This window comes from Mauremys reevesii, linkage group 18 (assembly GCF_016161935.1).
Source record: "Mauremys reevesii isolate NIE-2019 linkage group 18, ASM1616193v1, whole genome shotgun sequence".
In the NCBI taxonomy this organism is placed as follows: Eukaryota; Metazoa; Chordata; order Testudines; family Geoemydidae; genus Mauremys; species Mauremys reevesii.
In genome coordinates, this window is record NC_052640.1 from 24,781,193 (window position 1) to 24,795,260 (window position 14,068).

Sequence of the window (14,068 nt, forward strand, 5' to 3'; positions counted from 1 at the left end):
GAAGCTGAGGCATTTGATCAATTACAAAGCTATTTATTGGGACATACTCTTGTTCTGTGAACCGTATTCCATGTATATGTCAAGAATATATAGCATCTGAGAAAAGAACATAAACATTTTCATCACACTACAAAGGTTTAAAATGTCTTTGGTGCTTCTTTTTAGGGTTTTCTGTTTATAATATATTTAAAAGCAGGACTCCAAATAATTTTTCAAGGGTAGAGTCAAAATAAACTATCTGAAGCATGACATGTAGAAAAGGAAGGATGTGACAGAACCCAAAATAAAAATTTCTGTGCATTTGGTGAGACAGTGATGTTTGTTCTTTTCCTGGACCCTCATTAATGGAAGTCTTTCACTTGTGCAATAAAAATGTAATTGTGTTAAGTACCTTTTATTATTTCATTCACTGTTTCCGAGCCCTTGTAACTTGCAACAGCCATCCTTATAGGGTTAGATTCAGCTAGGTGCAGAACACGCTCACCCTGAGCCAGCAAGGTGAATGCATAACTTTAAGCTCATGAGTAATCACAGTGAAATTCATAGGAATACTCATGTAATTAAAGTTAAATATGTGTTTAAATGTTCTTCTGGATCCAGGCCACAGTGCTCAGCACTTTGCAGTATTGAGTCCAAAAGCAGCTTCAGTCCTTCAGTACCAAGGGAAGAAAAAATATTTATATAGATAAATAGTTGATAGATATTATTGTTCAATCTAAAATGTAATTCTTGTAGGCACAAATTTTACTAAATTAATCTTTGCTAATGAGAACAGACAGAATAATTTATGTTATAAATGGCCTCTTACTCAACCCCACTCACGAAGATATGTGTCATAACAGATCAACCATATATCCTCCATAAAGAAAGGAAAGGATACCACACAGGTAACTATGAAAATGGGGTTAGGGTCACGTGCAGTGTAGATAGACTACAAAGATACATGTATCGTCTTTGAGGTTTTCCTGTGGTGCTTCTTATTTTATATTATATACCACAAAAAGAACTATCTAATTAAAATCATATAGGAAATGTACTGCCTGCATAATGTTTTGTAAGATTGTCTTAATAAAGAAAGAAACAAAGGAGAACGTGGAGATAAATTTTAGGTTTCTCTTACACTCTGATGTCAGCACACTTTCTCTTTATTGAGGGGAGGAGTACAATCGGACATGAGACATTCATCATACAACTGAACTAATTTAATTTGTAAACAGCAGTCCTGTTGGTTTTAAAAGATTAAACTGAGATTAAAAATACTCTAGTGAAATATATCCCTATAATGACATCATAAGACAACTTTACATTTTCACTACCTAGCAGCTAGAAATGGTGTGTGTGTGTGTATGTGTGAGTGCATGTGAGCATGCATGTATTTTTTATATGAAAGAAAGATCTTTGAATATAAAATAAGCCCATATGCAGCACACATACATATTGGGCTTTTTATGACATCCCCAAATACTTAGAAAACTTGCCCTTCTCATCAAGATGTCATCATAAGGCTGCGTAAGAGTGCAGTAGACTTATAACTTGCATTAGACATAAATCATCAATTTATTTTGTGTATGTTTATCAATTTATCATCTGTCACATACAGTAAATAGATTTAATGTCCCAAACTGCATACTTTTGTGTATATTTCTTTGTGATAAATATTTCAGTCATCTGATTTTGGGCATTTCTTCTTCAAGTGCTTGCTTATGTTGGTTCCATTCTAGGTGTGTGCGTGTGCACAGTTACTGGAGATTTTTGTAGTGTCTGCTGTGGCACCCCCTTGAGTGCTGTGCCCATGTGCTTGTATATAGATGCTGCCGACCCTACGCCCTCTCAGTTCCTTCTTACTGCCCATGACTGTTGGTAGGAGCACCTTGTCTTGCAATCATAAGAGCAATTAGTGGTTCTTCAACAGCCCATTGTCTGTCTTTTTTCTATATGGTTAGGTACTCAGTCTTTAAGATAAGTGTCAGTAGTTTGGTAGTTAGAATCCTGACTGGGACTTCGTCCTGGAGCAGGGTTCAAACCATGCTCGTCATGCAGCAGGCCAATGCCTGTTATTGACCCCCAGGACAGGAGTCTGAAGTGTCTGGGGGAGTCCCATAGGAAAGACAAGTGCAGAATCTGTAAGTACTTTTGCCCTAGAACCCAAAGGGAATGGGATATCCGCTTGAGGGCCCTCCTCATGGAGGCTGCGCTTCTTCCTGCATCAGAGCCCTCCCACTCGGATCCCACGCTGAGCATCTTGGCATCAGTGTGGAGTGCATTGCTTGCACCAGGCTCTGCCCAGCACTGGAAGGGAGAGGGACCTTGGGCAAAGGACCTATGTCAGGCCATGTGCCCACCCCAGGGCTTCACAGGGGTACCGCTAAGGTCCGACCCCCCAGCCCAGCCAGGGATCTGCCTCCAACTCCCGAGAGTAGCAGGGGACCTGGCTTCTTCTAGAGCCCTCATTGCCCAAAGCAGCCCTGGTGGCTAAAGAAGAAGCAGGCCTACCAGCACTGCAGACATGGTGCCAGGCACCGGACTTGGCGGCCTGCACTTACGTGGTCCGACACATGCGGCTCCATCTCGGACCCCTGCAGGCATGGCTGGTGTCGGTCTACGTCCCCAACAGACACAGGATGGAGCGAGTGGTTAGGGTCCCAGACCATGTACTGTCGTCACTCACCTGGTTGCAGAATCCTGCATCAGTGTTGGAGGGAGTTTCCTTCGTAGCTCCATCCTCATTGTTGACCTTCATGGGCGATCTCAGCATGCAAGGCCATTGATTTGAGTCATAATTGCTCCCTACACATCAACATCAGGGAGCTAAAACTGGTTCGCCTGGATGGCCAAGCCTTGCTACCTCACATAAAAACCAGGGTGGTCCAGGTCCTGACAGACAATACAGCAGCTATATTCTATATCAACAAGCAAGGTGGAAGCCAGATAGTCTTCCCTTTGCCAAAAAGTTCTCAGGCTTTGGGACTTCTGTGTACAACATGGCATCCATCTCGTAGCCACACATCTCCCCAGGACCAGGAATTCAAGAAGAAGAAAAAGTGGTTACCTACCTTTTGCAACTGTTGTTCTTCAAGATGTGTTGCTCATATCCATTCCATTACCCCTCTGTCGGAGCTGCCGGCAAGAAGGAACTAAGAGGGCGTAGGGTCATACCAGCTCATGGATGCCTCACTCAAGGGGACGCCACAGCTGACCCTATGGATACTGCTAAGCAAAAATCTTTGATGACTGTGCACATGGGTGCGCACACACCTAGAATGGATGGACATGAGCAACACATCTTGAAGAACAAAGTTACAAAAGGTAGGTAACCACTTTTTCTTCACACACAACTCCATTTAGGGCAGAAGTTATATACCCCTTACATTCCACAGGCAGCAGCTAGTACTTTTTGCTTGTTCAGTCAGCATGCATTCACACTCACCATCATTTGGTGATAACACAATGTAGTGAAGTATCAGGCTTGTAGCCTTCTCAGAGTGACTAGGGGAGTAGCTGGAAGACTATTTCACATGCATGGTGGTTTCTGGCATCCTGAAGAATGTCAGAGAGACACGAAAAATACAGAAAAAGTAAGTTAACAGAAAAATACATTTACGGTGTGGCCCAGATTTTCAAGGGTTCATTATCCACAACTGGGACCAGATATTTTAAAGAGCTCAGTGTGCTGAGCTCTTCTGAAAATCTGGCCCTGACAGAGGATGCTGAGCACTTTTGTAAGTTTAGTCCTATGTGTGTTCTGTTGTACTTGTGTAGTTTCTTACAGGGGAATGTCTCATATACATAACTACAAGAATTGTATGAAAAATATTCTTTGTGGAGTCTTTGTAGTTTAGAGAGAGTGTAACTAGGACTGTTAGTCACCATTAAGAAAACTGGATGTTGATAAAGCGCCACAAAATATTTGTTATGTAAAATACAGACAAGAAAGTTTCTTGCAATCGTATTTGTTGTTCATTACAGACTAGCCCTAAAAATGTGGTCTGCAGTCACAGTACTCTACGAAGACCTTTGCTTTTATCAATATGTAAATGATTACAAAAATAAATAAATGGAAGTCTTATATCTGTTCCTGAAAGCCGACTTTTTCAGCATGTTAATTTCTTCCCCTTCCCATTGTATTTTATTTGTAGCTCAGTCTTACGCTTTGTAGCAGGATTGATTTCTGCAGCTTGGTATTTAACGAATTATATGAAACTGTACTGAAGACAAGAATGTCAGTATGTTGGGATATGCATGCCTAACAAGAACACATCACTCTGTGCACTGACACTGTTTTCTTGAAATAAAACTCATGTTTGTTACCAAAGTAAATATTTTATACAAAATCTGCCAGAAGCTTACCAAGAGCGTGTAGAGTCCCCAAACCTTGATCTTTATTGTTTTTGGTCTTTAAAAGCTGTGCTTAAAACAGTGAGTCTGTTGCCAGAGGGAACATTCACTTTATGTAACTGTTTATTCTCTTGCAAAGTATTGCAATACAGCCCCCTGGAGTAGGACTTAGGAACAGTAAAAGAGGAGAAGCCTGATACTGTACACAGATGGATAAACGTTACTTTCCCTGGACACATTTGCTCTGCAGAGGAAGAGTTCTGCCGTTAGGAATTCATTAGCTCCGGTCAAGACTGGCTACAGAGAACCAAAATAAGATTTTCCATTTTTCTCTTGTCTACATATCTCAGGCAGATTTACTTGGATCTAGTGCTATAAATGATCCTGATTTCACTAATCAAACTTGTAACTGTCTACTAGGGTACAATATATGAATAATGGGCTAGTTATCTTAGAATGTTACATTTCCAGGAACATGAAATGGAATCCTTCCTATATTTTCACTCTCCCTGTAATTCATGTTCCATATAGGGTGACCAGATGTCCTGATTTTATAGGAACAGTCCTGATTTTTGGGTCTTTTTCTTATATAGGCTCCTATTACCCCCAACCCCTGTCCCGATTTTTCACATTTCCTGTCTGGTCACCCTAGTTCCATATGCTATTTCTTTGAGTTATCTGAAGTTATGTTATTTAGTCTGTTGATGTGAATGCTTAGTTTATTTTGATGTCATATGGTTCACTGATGACAAAAGGTGCAATGTACTATATTCTCTCCACTGTGGAAACATATGCATCTTTATCTTCCTAAATTCCCATTTTGTCTATTTCTTACTCTGACAATGTTTATAGAAGGTTGTGAATGTTGTGTAAGAATGAATATGACTCGTTCATGCCTGACTGCTTCGTAAGAGGCTTGAAAGAGTCAATATGTGGTCCCAGATGGCTATTTTTCTTTACTTCAGTGGAAGGCAAGAAGGACTTTCATAGTCAACACTGTAGGAAGCTTGTAGAATCAGAAGACTGGAGTTGTACTATCCTAAAGACTGGAGTTCAAAATGATTTCTTCACAGATAGCTTTTCCAGCTGCTTTAGAAAATCTGGCCTGCTGAACTCTTTGCAGAGACTATTTCCACTTGATCTTAGACCAGACTTTTCATCATTTCGCAATTAAAGCCGTATGCATATAAAAGGGCATCATCCTTTGTCCAGAGACTAATATTACTTTTGATTAAATGTTTTGGGTTCTGTTTATGATTTTATTTGTTATATGAGTAGAGGGTTTTGTTTTGTTTGGGGATTTTCTCTCTCTTCCTCCCGCCACCCCCCGAGCAGAGTAGCTGAATAGAAATACCATGAATCTATGACCCATTTCCTTTCCCCCTTACAGCTTGCTGTAAAAATTTAGTGGCTAGTTTAAATCTACTGTACAAGTGGTAGAGCAGTAAACTTAAAATGTCTTTTCTGTTGCCATATGGAAATCAAGTAAAACTTGCTAGTTCCCATTGCTGAATGATACAAAGTGCTACTTAACACAGTGTGTGCAATGCTGAGGAGATTGAATAAAAGTTTAGCCACCTTTCATGTTGATGCTTTTTAAAATAACCTGGCCCCAGATTTTCTAGTGTGAACTTTTCTCTTTTTTATAGCGTCAGTTGTAGAACCTTTAAACAGAAGCATAACTTTTATTTAAGGACAAACACTTGTTTTACAAAAAATGCAGAATGATGTAGAGATTTAGTGAGATTAAACAACATCCTGTTCCAGACTATCAGTTAAACTATTAAAAAAGAGTTTACTGCAATGTTGCAGTTAGTTGACTTAAACTGTGAAGTGAAATTGTTACAGTTGTCAGTGTTATTTCCTTAGTTGAAGGTAGTTGTGTTGTGGCTGGCTTAGCGCCAAAGCCAACAACTATTAAAGAATGCCTTGCCACTGTAGTCCTGCAATAATTTATCTGAACAATACAAAGCGTATGGGGTTTTTTGTTGTTGTTTGGCTGGGTTTTGTTTATTTAAGAAGTATGGTGTTACAATTAGCAACGTTTAAGCAAACGATTAGATGTAATGTAATGCAAAGCAATTCTATGTGGTGGATTAAGTGGGAATGTTTTATTTTCATTATTATTTACTGAACATTATTCTTGATGGTGTATGGCAGTGTCATGGACGGCCGGAACCACCAGATTATTGATATTGTTGCCTTCTAAGCAATTCTCTGTGCCTTTTAAAAAAAACAAAAAAAAAATATTCCCTAGGCATATAAGTAATGGTTCTTCCTCCCTATTCCTGTTCTCAGTTGAAGTTCATTTCTGGTCCTAAGAGTTCTCTTTCCTTTTCATCCTGAAGACAATATTTTGACTTCTTGAAGTCTTCTGCATGCAGACAACTGTTTGTAGTGAGCTTTCCTTAATTTAAATGGGTAGGAAAATGAATCTCTGAGGTTGATGTCCAGGTTCCATCATAAGCCAAAAGTTGGTAATTGTGCTGTGTACAGTCATCTTCAGTGGTTCTGAGCTCAGTTTACTTAAGTGAAACAACAGAACTGGATTTTCAACCCAATCTGGCCCCCATCTGCTACAAAATCTGTCCTCTCTTCCCCGACATTCATTGATATGCTAGTGAACCAGTTTTTTATTTCTTTTTATCCAGTGAACATTTGTCTTGCGCCTTCACATTCTTCCTTCATGGGGAAAGCAACGTGTGCACAAGCGTGGAGATTGCCCAACACCAGCCAATCTACCTGATCAATGAGGAACATATCCACATGGCCCAGTCCTCTCCTGCACCATTCCAAGGTAAGGGCACATTTGACTGTGGCAGTTCTGGAAGTATAAAAACTTGCAGAACATGTGGTTTATGTGCCTATTTTAATTCCTATATTTCAAACCCCCCTAACTTGGCCCCAGTAATGGTGTCAGGAAATAGATCCAGAAATGATTAAGAAACAAAACTCAGTAATTTTAAAAAGAGAATAAAGTTCCCCTCAGGAAACTGGGGGCATGGGGTAAAATCCTGTTAAGATTTTTAGTATGATAGCTAGCTGTAAATAAATGTTAGGCCATGTTTTCCAGGTTTTTCTAGTCATTAACTTCATTAGATGCAAATATTTTCTGAAAAAAGTACAACAAAACAAACTGTAATTGTTGTTGTAAGATCTGTTATTGAAAAGGTGTGTGTGACCATTTTGTAGATTAGCACAGTGTCACAAGGTCCAGTAGGCTCTGGTCTATGGGTAGTGTTCTTAAATGCTACTGCAGGACAAATAATTGATCATGATAACATAGATTATTTGTGGTGCAACGCATTTGTCAAATAGCAGATTTTTCAGAAAGAAAGGTGAAAATACAGAGCTTAACCAAAGAGAAGAATGAGCATTTAAAATATAGAATAAGAGACATACCTGATATAGTCTTAAAGTTACAGGTTTTTACAGCTTTTTAGGTTACAGTGTAGTGTTGTAAGCCATAAAAATGCCCTGTGCAATTTGGAAAAGAAAACATTGCACTTACACTACATTTTTTTAAAAGTATTACATACTGTATTACAGGATATCTTCAGAAGTATGTCTTCTGTTATTCCATTGATGTATAATTATTTTTATCCCTCAATATTTGTTCCATTATTTTACAAAGTGAAGTTGTGTGCACTATATTTTGAAAATGAACAAAATGCAAAGAGCTGCTCTCTAAAATCACAGTGCAAACAAGACTGAGAATGAATCTAGGGGAAGTGGAATGTGGTTGCTCTGCGGTTGAAATCCACATATTGTAGAGACTAGAGAGTGGTATGTTTTATTTTTCAGTTCTGTTGAGTCCTTATGGTTTAAATGGTACATTGACGGGCCAAGCATACAAGATGTCAGATCCAGCAACCCGTAAATTGATTGAGGAATGGCAGTATTTCTACCCCATGGTGCTGAAGAAGAAGGAGGGGCTGAAAGAGGAAGAGGAATTAGGATATGATGACGATTTCCCTGTGGCAGTTGAAGTCATTGTTGGTGAGATTTAGAATTTTGCCTAAAGAACATTTCACCCCACCTCATAATTAAAAAAAAAAAATCTAATTAATCAGAAACAACCTTTATAATTTCCCTATCTGGTTTTGTGGCTCTCTTGACACTGGAGCATTCTGACTAGTTATCTTGCCTCAAGGTTCTTACTCCCTGTATCCCTGATGCTGCTCTCACAATATCAAGCTTCTTATTTAGCTCCCTATTAGTCATAAAGGGATGGATGAATACTTAGGAATGAATATGCAGGCTGTAAACTTTAGACCTTTTATATTTTGACTAGTAAGGTTTGTCTAGTGCATGTTGAAACCAAGACAAGGCCAGCCTGGGTAGCTGAATAATAAATGGAGAATTTAAAGACTTATTTTCTTCTTCCTGTTCCCATTCTTTATAGGTGGCGTACGAATGGTGTATCCTTCAGCTTTTGTTCTCATCTCTCAGAATGACATCCCCCTGTCTCAGAGTGCTGCCAATGCTGGAGGCCACATCAATGTGGGTCAGCAGGGACTTGGCAGCATGAAAGATTCCAGTAATTGTGGGATGCCTCTCACTCCACCCACTTCCCCAGAGCAGGCCATCATAGGTAAGCAATAAACCTAGCAAAGAGACCTGAATCATCCTATTGAAAACTCATTTTAAATATTCTTGAACTGATTCGGTGAATGGCAGTGTTCCATAATCTCTTGTCAGTTTACTCTTTGAACCAGCTTAGGTGTTACTTACTGAGGTGTACTCCAGCATAGTGTGCTTTCATTTTTGCATAGATTATGATTGCAGGGGGATAAATGTGTGAACAGCAGCAGAAAAGAGAGAGTGAATACGCTAATGAGTAGAACACAGGGACTTCCACATGAGTTCACAGAACAGAAGAGTTACCAGTTTTGTGAGAGTTAATTTCTGCCCAGTTTATTGGAACTCTATTGCATTTATGAGACAGCATAGACACCTGAGACTGCAGAAAGGATCAAGCCTTGTCAGAGTTCTTAATTGCATATTTGCTTAAGGGGGATGTAGGGATTAATTAGTTAATCATTGTAAAGTATTACAAACATGAAAAATACCATATAATTTATTAAGCATTAATATTGGAACAATGGCAGTATCTGAATGATGGTCAATATATTGACCAACATAGTGGGGATTGAACCAAGGACCTCCAGAAAAAAAAAAGAATGAGTCCCTGCAGCTTAAGGTAAAAAGTCAGGCTCTGTAGGTGGAGGATGTAATGAACTCTCATGAGATGTGGGTGGGACACGTAAAACACGCTGACCAGTGGAGTTGCATATTTCTTCTGAATGAAGGAACCTCATCCCGAGCATCTGAGGCCCGTAACAGTTTGAATCCCAGCAGGGTCCGCACTTATGTGACAGCTGACACCAAGGATTGTACTTGACTTCAGTAGAGCTAAGTAATTTACACAAGTTGAGGTTCTGGCCTTCTATTCTGTTATTATGCCACATATTTTCTATACTTCTGTTTTCCAGTACACTCTTACTGCAGACAGTTGCATGTAAACTATATCTTTATTTCCAAGAAGTTCATCTGCCTCTTTTTGATCCTCACACAGGTCATGATACTACGTGACTGTACACTTAGTTGCCTCAAAGTTTACTATAAAGTCACTGTAGATCAGTTCTGGATTATTCTGTTTGCATCATTTGACTTCAAAGATTTGCCAGTCATTAAAATTTATTTATGAATACATTCCCTGATTTCAGAAGCACTGGTGTGTTTTTTAATTTAAACCTCAGTGTTGGAATTGTGGTTTGGATTCATAGAAGATGTTCTAAATTGAGTCATGCATGCAGGATCGTTATAGTATGCTCAGCAATGAAATTTTGGACAACTTTCATCTGTTAGCAGCTTGTCTTGGAATAGTTTGTTTATTATCTCAGTGGATTCTTAAAATCACATCTGTCTACAGTGTCCCTTTCAGTTACACAGATTGAATATTGACTTTAAACATTATGCTTAAAAGAACCCAAGTCAGTTGCAAACTAAACATATTGGGGCTTAGTGACAAGGCCATTGGACAATCATGCAGAAACAATATAAGTTACAATGCAAACTAGTAATTTGAATAACATAGAATCATAGAAATATAGGGCTGGAAGGGACCTTGAGTAGTTATCGAGTCCAGCCCCCTGTGCTGAGGCAGGACCAAAAACACACAGACCATGTCAAACCCATCTTAAAAACCTACAATGATGGGGATTCCATAACTTCCCTCGGAAGCCTATTCCGGAACTTAACTGCCCTTATAGTTAAGATTTTCCTAATATCTAACATAAATCTCCCTTGCTGCAGATTAAGTCCATTACGTATTGTCCAACCTTCAGTGGCCATGGAGAACAATTGATCACTGTCCTCTTTATAACAGCCTTTAGCACATTGCAAGCGTGTTATCAGGTCCCCCCTCAGTCGTCTTTTCTCAAGACTAAACATGCCCTGTTTTTTTGTCCCTTCCTTAGAGAACAGCTTTTCTAAACTTTTTATCATTTTTGTTGCTTTCCTCTGTATTCTCTCCAATTTGTCCACATCTTTCCTAGCCACCTGAAGTGTGGTGCACAGTACTCCATCTGAGGCCTCCCCAGTGCCAAATAGAGTGGGACAATTACCTCTTGTCTCTTATAAGTATAGTCTTTTGAGTTGGGTGTTTTTGTAGGTGACGTGCCATTTAAAAAATAGAGCTAACGTTTGGTTTAATTTTTAAAAAGTTAAGTATTCTAAAATACTAAGATACTATGCAAATGAACTAGGAGATGAAGGAGATGATGATGATTGGCTGATTTAGCTGAGATGTCACAAGTAATCTCACTAGCTAAAAATGAGCTGTTCATAGGGAACAGCCAAAAGGAATGGAAGTAAGAATGAGGGAGTAGTAGAATGATAGTTTGGGCTTTTAATAAGGCAAGAGAGAGAGGAAGGCGGGAAAGAAAAAAGAAAGAGAGAAAGATCTAATGATGTCAGTTGAAGATGGCCTACCAGCCTAGAGTGTGTGTATATGTGAGTTTAAGTTAGATTGGCGGTATTCCCTTCCTGGGCAATAACTATAGTTGTTTAAAAACAAAAACAAAAATCCACAAAGTAAACAAACTAAGTTTTGACTGGCTAGCTATTGACTGAAACAGGACCACATCTGTAAATAGATACACCTCATCACAGGGTATCTATGATGGTACAGTATATTTAGAAAGAAAGGATTTGTAGGATAGGGAGTATATTAGTGTCATGTAATAGAAGAGACAGAGTGTGTGTGTGTGAGAGAGAGAGAGATTTGCAGCATGTGGGAAATAATGAAGTAAAAAAGGCATAAAGACTAAAAGTAAATAAATAATATTAAAGTAAAACTAAAAGCCTTCTAAATATATATTTATAACTCTTTAAGATCCTAAATTATAATCAGGCGAGTTAAATAGACTTATTTATATGCAGTTTTAAAACACAGTAGTGGAAAATCGTTTTCTCTTTCTTTCTGTGCCAGAACCTGAGTTTGGGGTTCTGTGCTTCTTGTGTAAGAGTTAATGCCACGCCAGATACTAAAAATTGAGTAAAAAATACAGCTACCTGCTCTGGTTATTTTAAGAGTTTGGTGAGTGGCCTGTTTTTGCAAGAAATACACAGAATTCAGATGTAGATAAAAATACCTTTAAATGTATTTTTTAAATATATATTTGATATGTTACAGTGTGCCCAGGTTCTCTTAATGCTTTAAAATGTTGAACAATTTCAGTTCCCTGTTAAACAGAGAGTATCTCAGGAGTTCTAAGCATGTTTTGCATAATAATTAAATTGATAAGTGAGGGGCAGAAGCCATAAAAATTAAGGAAAATGTTAATTTACTCCAAGCTGTTAACGGTTGTTACTGTTGGAGCTCTGAGAGTAAACATGACTCTGCAAACTATGATAGCGATGCTTCAGCAAATGGAAGCAGCATCACATTATTTAAAAATGTTTAAAGCATATAGTAAAACAAGTGCTAAGGTATATAGAGAATGAGATTTTAAGTTTATAGGAAGAAGTTACCCTTGGGATTGCAAAGTGACCTCTAGTGATTTTTGGCATTTACACCATTATCCGTCAGGTTTTTATAATATTTTTCAACCCTTTAGGCAGTAATTTTCCACTATAAATTTCAGTTTCAGTGCATGAAACAAACCAGTTTTGACTGTTTACATATAGGCTGTGTGTGTATATATGTGTGTGTGTATGTATGTGTATATATAAAATCCTATCTAGGCACACATCATATAGTGAAAAATATGCAACAGGCCTCTAAAAATGCACTGCAAAATGTTGGAGCATATCAAGTCACACACTCAAGTGCAGAGTTTGTGTGCTGATAACCTGGCCAGTAGTGCTTCATAATAGTTGTAACTGTGTTGGTTTTGGATGTTAGTATTATCACAGAGTACACCAGTACCAGTACCAGAGTATGGTTTATGAAAATGTATTCTGACACCAGCGACAGAATGAATTTGCTAAACTGGAAGGGTTAATCCAGTTTAATTCAGTCAAGATGCTTTTCATCACAGATCTGTCAAGTTCAAAAACAACATTATGATGTATTCCAAAACAAGCAAAATACATTATTACAGCCACAGACTTTAGTGCAGGGGTGGTCAAACTACTGCACACGGGCATTTTAATCCGGCCCTCAAGCTCCCACTGGGGAGCGAGATCTGGGGCTTGCCCTGCTCTGGCACTCCAGCCAGGGAGCAGGATCAGGGGCTCCTCTGCCTGGCTGCCAGAAGCAGTGGCATGTCTCCCCTCTGGCTCCTATGTATGCTGTACTCCACATGCTGCCCCTGCCCCAAGTGCCACCCCCACAGCTCCCATTGGCCAGGAACTGCGGCCAATGGGAGCTGCAGAGGCAGCATCTGTGGATGGGCAGCACACAGCAGAGCCGCCTGGCTGCGCCTCTGGATAGGAGCTGAAGTGGGAACATGCTGCTGTTTCCGGGAACTGCTTGAGGTAAGCGCCGCCCAGAGCCTGCATCCCTGAGCCAACCCCCCATGCCACAACTCCCTGCCCCAGCCCTGATCCCCCTCCCACCCTCCGAACCCCTCGGTCCCAGCCCGGAGCACCCTCCCGCACCCTGAACTCCTAATTTCTGGCCTCACCCCAGAGCCCGCACTCCCAGCCAGAGCCCTCTCCCCCCGCTGCACTACAACCCCAATATCGTGAGCATTCATGGCCCGCCATACAATTTTTATACCCAGATATGCCCCTGGGGCCAAAAAGTTTGCCCACCTCTGTTTTAGTGAGTCAGGGAATGCTTTGATTTTAATGATTGCTGCTTTTCCCATCACTTCCTTTAAGAAAAGAGAAAGAAGAAACAATATCTGATCTTACTAGAGAGACATCTGCAGTCACCAGGAATCGTACAGGAAACTGAGTTAAATACCTGTACACAGAGTAGCAACTGTAGCTTGCAAACCAAATCATAGAATGAAACCAGTAGATTTCTTTCTTCTGATATAGTGAAGCAATGATTATTTTCAGTGTTTTATTCGTAAGGCTTCTTAAATTGCGTCAGACATAAGGACAAACAGTTCTGTGCAGAGATTTGACCTTGTTAAAAGCTTGCTATCATTACCTTATTTGCTGGCCTGAGCATAGAGTGTAGTGTTATGCATCCAACAGGCTAAATGAACTTACAGCTCCCTCTGCTGTTCCAGTCTGTGTTTTAAAGCTGACTATATTAGGGTCTCAGACTATC

At 39.6% G+C, this 14,068-nt stretch overlaps 1 protein-coding gene across 3 annotated transcripts in view; it reads left to right on the top strand.

The window, feature by feature from the left end:
* The window catches only part of MED13L (mediator complex subunit 13L), a 364,465-nt gene that overhangs the window by 270,271 nt on the left and 80,126 nt on the right, over positions 1-14,068 (top strand). For all 3 annotated transcript variants that reach the window (XM_039504873.1, XM_039504874.1, XM_039504875.1), the window contains 3 exons: positions 6,987-7,132; positions 8,140-8,334; positions 8,741-8,929. In XM_039504873.1, coding sequence (XP_039360807.1) covers positions 6,987-7,132; positions 8,140-8,334; positions 8,741-8,929 — 530 coding nt within the window. The remainder of the gene's footprint in view (positions 1-6,986; positions 7,133-8,139; positions 8,335-8,740; positions 8,930-14,068) is intronic.